Genomic DNA, 4,567 nt, shown 5'->3' with positions numbered 1-4,567 from the left:
AAAAATAATAAACTAAAGGCTTAAAAAAAATTCCATAGAAAAAAAATATTTCATTGAATATTTTTAAAAGTGGAGGTCTTGTTCTGAATGTGAGCTCTGTGTTCCCCTAAATAAAATAGTAATTCTCATATTCATAGGAGAGACATGTAATAAAATCATCTTAAAATAGTATATATTTTTTCCATCACCAACTTCCACAGGCTGTAGAATACTGTTATGCTACTTTTACAGTTGAAAAATTTTTAAATGATGTAATGTTACTCATTGTCCAGGTGTTCCTTAATCTTTCACATCTGGGCTTATTTGTTAGATCTGAGAAGGGGCTCATTCTGGGTCACGTGACATTCCTTATTCCTCTATATGTTCAATATTCAGGGGACAGTCAGCAACTTCTCCCTGAAATGGATGGGGTCGGTTTTCAGGCTCCTTGGTACTAACTCTGCAGTGGGCTAGAATTAAATGTGGCAGTAGCTGGATATGGGATGGGAGCAATGGTGATCTTGCTCCCCCATCGGGGCCTGGCAAGATGCACATTCTGGTGCCAGCAGGGGCAAAGCCACCCAGCAGAGAATGGAATTGGGGTAAACGGAGGACTCCCCAACTATTGCCAGACCAGTGACTTTGGCCTTGAGTTGGTTCCTCTCAAGGGTGGAAGGACTGGCACTCAGCCTTGTTCCCTGAATATTTCGCCAGGATTCTTTTCGGAGCAGATTCATCAGGATGAGCATGCCGGCTCCACCCAGACTCCTGGACCTGGCGGGTCAGAGCCTGCTGAGGGACCAGGCCTCGGCCATCGCTGCTCTGGAGGTGCTGCCCATGGAGCTCTTCCCACCGCTGTTCACGGCGGCCTTCGCTGGGAGGCACAGCGAGACCCTGAAGGCGATGGTGCAGGCCTGGCCCTTCGCCTGCCTCCCTCTGGGGGCCCTGATGAAGGAGCAGCAGCCTCACCAGGAGACCTTCCAAGCTGCGCTCGATGGACTTGATGTCCTGCTTACCCAGGAGGTTCGCCCCAGGTGAGGGTGATCCTGTAGCCTGGGAGGGCCTTGGGGATCCAAGCAAGATACAGCTGGGGTCAGGGAAAGTGCAGGGCCACAGGGCGGGCCAGAGGCTTCTGTGAGGAAGCTCAGAACAGCCTTGGGGCCATCTCTGGGATCACTCTGGGAACAGGCTGTGGACATGTTGGGCTGATTGAGATGCAGAGGGTGACCAAAAGGAACATGTTGCCCACTTCCTCCCGGTAGCACTTAAAGGTACTGCAAGTGGGACCTAGAAGGATCCCAGTAGCCCAAGGAGCCACTGACATCCAGGGTGTGGAGTAAAAGTGCAGGTCAGGCGTCTGGGCCTTGCCTAGATTCTGTGTTACTCCCCATTGATCTGAAAGCATCTCAGTCTGTCTCCCATCTTCCCTGCAGGAGGTGGAAACTGCAGGTGCTAGATTTACGGAAGAATGCTCATCAGGACTTTTGGACTGTGTGGTCTGGGACCAGGGCCAGTATGTACTCCCTGTTGGAGCCAGAGGTGGCCCAACCCATGAGGAAGAGGCGAAAAGTGGAGGGTTGCAAGCCAGGGCCCAAGCCACCCTTGGCTCCCGTGGAGGTGCTGATAGACCTTTGCCTCAAGGAAGGTACCCCTGACGAGTCCCTCGCCTACCTCATCCAGAAAGTCCAGCAGAGGAAGGGTCTGCTGCGCCTGTGTTGTAAGAAGCTGAAGATTTTCGCAGTGCCCATGCAGACCGTCAAGAAGATCCTGAACATCGTACAGCTGGACTCTATCCAGGATTTGGAAGTGAACTGCACCTGGAAACTGTCCACCCTGGGGAAGTTTGCTCCTCATGTGGGTCAGATGGGCAATCTGCGCAGGCTCCTCCTCTCACACATCCACATGTCTTCCCACAGCACCCTGGCGAAGGAGCAGCAGTGTGTCAGACAGTTCACTGCTCAGTTCCTCAGGCTGCACCACCTTGAGGAGCTCTATTTGGACTCGATCTCCTTCCTCGAAGACCGCCTGGACCAGGTGCTCAGGTGAGGGATGGTGAGGTTTCTCAGTGGATGAGCATAAGCCCTTTTTTCTTTCAGTGAACAATAATGGGCATCTGTCATGTGCCAGAGTGTATCATGAGTCACTAGAAGGTCCACACACTGTCCCTGCTTTGTCTCCACACATGTTGTCACATAATGTCCCAGATAAAGGTTGGAGGTATGAACTAGGATAGATGCTATTCGGAGGGGACTCTAGTTAGGAATCTATATAAGGGGGGCTTTGGGGCAGGGGAGGGTGGCTTTGGGAATTCTTCCTGAGAAAATGATGCCTACATTATGATGATCAAAAATAACTGAACTTGAGGGCATTGATGAAGGGAAAGTGTATCCGATGTGAGGTTTCGGATCACAAGTTCTGCACTTGGCAGCTTTGTCAACCGGAGCCTCTCCCTCCAAACCTGCCTCCAGTTCCCTGTCTGTAAAGGGTTACTCTGGGTTCCACATAAGGCAATAGAGAGGGAATGCTTGATTAGGGGGAGGCGGATGAAAGGGAGGGAGCAGGAGTGAAGACTTGTGGAAAGTGATAGCTGATACATGGATGATACAGTGATCCAAGTTAGGCCCTGCAGGCTGCGTGTTGCCAGGCCTTGCCCAGATCAGCTCTTTGTGCACATCTCCCATTAGCCTCATCAGAAACAGGTACCGTTGACTGGGGTTGTAGAAGCAGCCAGAAGGAAGCCCGAGTTGAAAGCATTTCTAGTCCTGTCTCCCAGTACTAAACTTCACTGATTCATTTCCTTTTTGGAGACGTGGGGCCAGGCTCCCCTCTGAGTGCATCACATTGTTGGGTTGATTCCTGCTCACAGCACTTCCGAGGGGCATGCTGTGCTGCATTTGACAGCAAAGGGGGCATTTGAGATTTCATTCATTTGACCAAGTCATCCAGCAGATGAGTAATGCAGAAAGGACTCCCCTGAAACTTGGGTGGATTTGAGTCCTTTTTTTCCCCCAGGCAGCATCCTGGGGCTTGACCTTCATCTGTAATGCCCTGGGTCTGGGTAGAATGGGCTTCTCTTTCCTCAAAGCCCAGGTCATCCCCATGTCCCTCTGCCCGCCACATCTGTTCCCCCCAGAACTAACTGCTTTGTCTCTCCCCAGGTGCCTGAAGACCCCCTTGGAGACCCTGTCAATAACTAATTGCCTGCTTTCGGAATCTGACTTGACACATCTGTCCCAGCACCTGAACGTCAGTCAGCTAAAGGACCTGGGTCTCAGCGGGGTCAGCCTGACCAATATGAGTCCTGGGCCTCTCCAAGTTCTGATAGAGAGAGCCTCCGCCACCCTCCAGGACCTGGACTTAGATGAGTGTGGGATCATGGACTCCCAGTTCACTGTCATCCTGCCTGCCCTGGGCCGCTGCTCCCAGCTCACAACCTTCAGCTTCTGTGGAAACCCCATCTCCATGGCCGTCCTGGAGAACCTGCTGCGCCACACCATTGGGCTGAGCAAGCTGAGTCACGTGCTGTATCCGGCCCCCCTGGAGAGTTACGAGGATGCCCGTGGCACCCTCCACCTGGGCAGACTTGCCCAGCTGCATGCCAGGCTGAAGCAGATGCTGCAGGAGTTGGGGCGGCCAGGCATGGTCTGGTTCAGTGCCAACCCCTGCCCTCACTGCGGCGACAGGACTTTCTATGACCCCGAGCCCATTCTGTGCCCCTGTTACATGCCTGCCTAGCTGGAGACACATACTGGACACTGAAGCCCAGGCGTAAGGAGCGCAGAAGCCACAGTTTGAGAAAATCTGCCCGATGTGAGCAGGAAAAGGAAAGGTGATTGGTTGGGGGGGGCGGGTATGTTGACTTGGGAGTTAATAGGATCTTTGGGGAGATGCATCTTACAGCGTTAGAAATAATGAATCTGAATTTCTAGAGGGAGACTCAGGTTTGGGCGGTAGACGTGGGAGTTATCCCTGCATGGATGGTTGTAAAGACATGGTCAGAAATAAAGAGAACCTCAGTGTCAACCATCTGGTGTCCTCTGTGCTACATGAAGCTTATTCTCCAGTTTAAACCTCAGGAATCTGCAGTTCCTGATTAAACAAGAAGGTATAGCATCCATGATGCTCAGACACTAAGCTGGGTGAGGTTCAGCCCCAGGAGTTCTTGGCACCATTTATCATTCCTGCATTTGGCTCTTATCTCTGGTGCATCTCTTACCTCCTCACTTAATTTCTGTGGCTGTTTAAGCAGTCAACACACACAAAGTGCATCCTCAGGGCCTAGAACACACTAGGGGGCCAATAGTACCACTGGAGGAAAGGTGCTTTGGAGGGGTCCTCGCTAACTCTGCCAAGACTCTGGACTCGAGCACTTCTCCCCAGTGGGTCCAAAGTCTCCATCCCTACCTTTGGCTGTACCAAGGTAGGGTTTTACTGTGTACAAGTCAGGTCCCCAATACTGGAGGGGATGTACACCCTGCAGATGAGCTGGGGCCTCTGGGCCCTACCAGCCCATTCCTGTCTTCCCACCAGGTGCAGTCCTTTCTTGAATTCAGTTAGTTGTGGTCAGTAAAAATACCTAAATTCCTTT

At 51.8% G+C, this 4,567-nt stretch overlaps 1 protein-coding gene across 1 annotated transcript; it reads left to right on the top strand.

The window, feature by feature from the left end:
- Positions 1-180: 180 nt before the first annotated feature.
- LOC102744268 (melanoma antigen preferentially expressed in tumors-like) lies at positions 181-4,002 on the top strand. Its single transcript, XM_081809559.1, is given in 4 exon segments — positions 181-1,013; positions 1,413-2,021; positions 3,138-3,693; positions 3,696-4,002. Coding segments are annotated over 4 exon segments (1,575 nt in total). The 5' UTR covers positions 181-720; the 3' UTR covers positions 3,813-4,002.
- The last annotated feature ends 565 nt before the right edge of the window (positions 4,003-4,567 follow it).

The sequence above is a fragment of the Leptonychotes weddellii genome, unplaced genomic scaffold, assembly GCF_054177405.1.
Source record: "Leptonychotes weddellii isolate Sample4059 unplaced genomic scaffold, ASM5417740v2 HiC_scaffold_10974, whole genome shotgun sequence".
Classification (NCBI taxonomy): domain Eukaryota; kingdom Metazoa; phylum Chordata; class Mammalia; order Carnivora; family Phocidae; genus Leptonychotes; species Leptonychotes weddellii.
The sequence above is the reverse complement of the archived record's forward strand: the minus strand, read 5'-3'. Positions and strand labels throughout refer to the sequence as shown.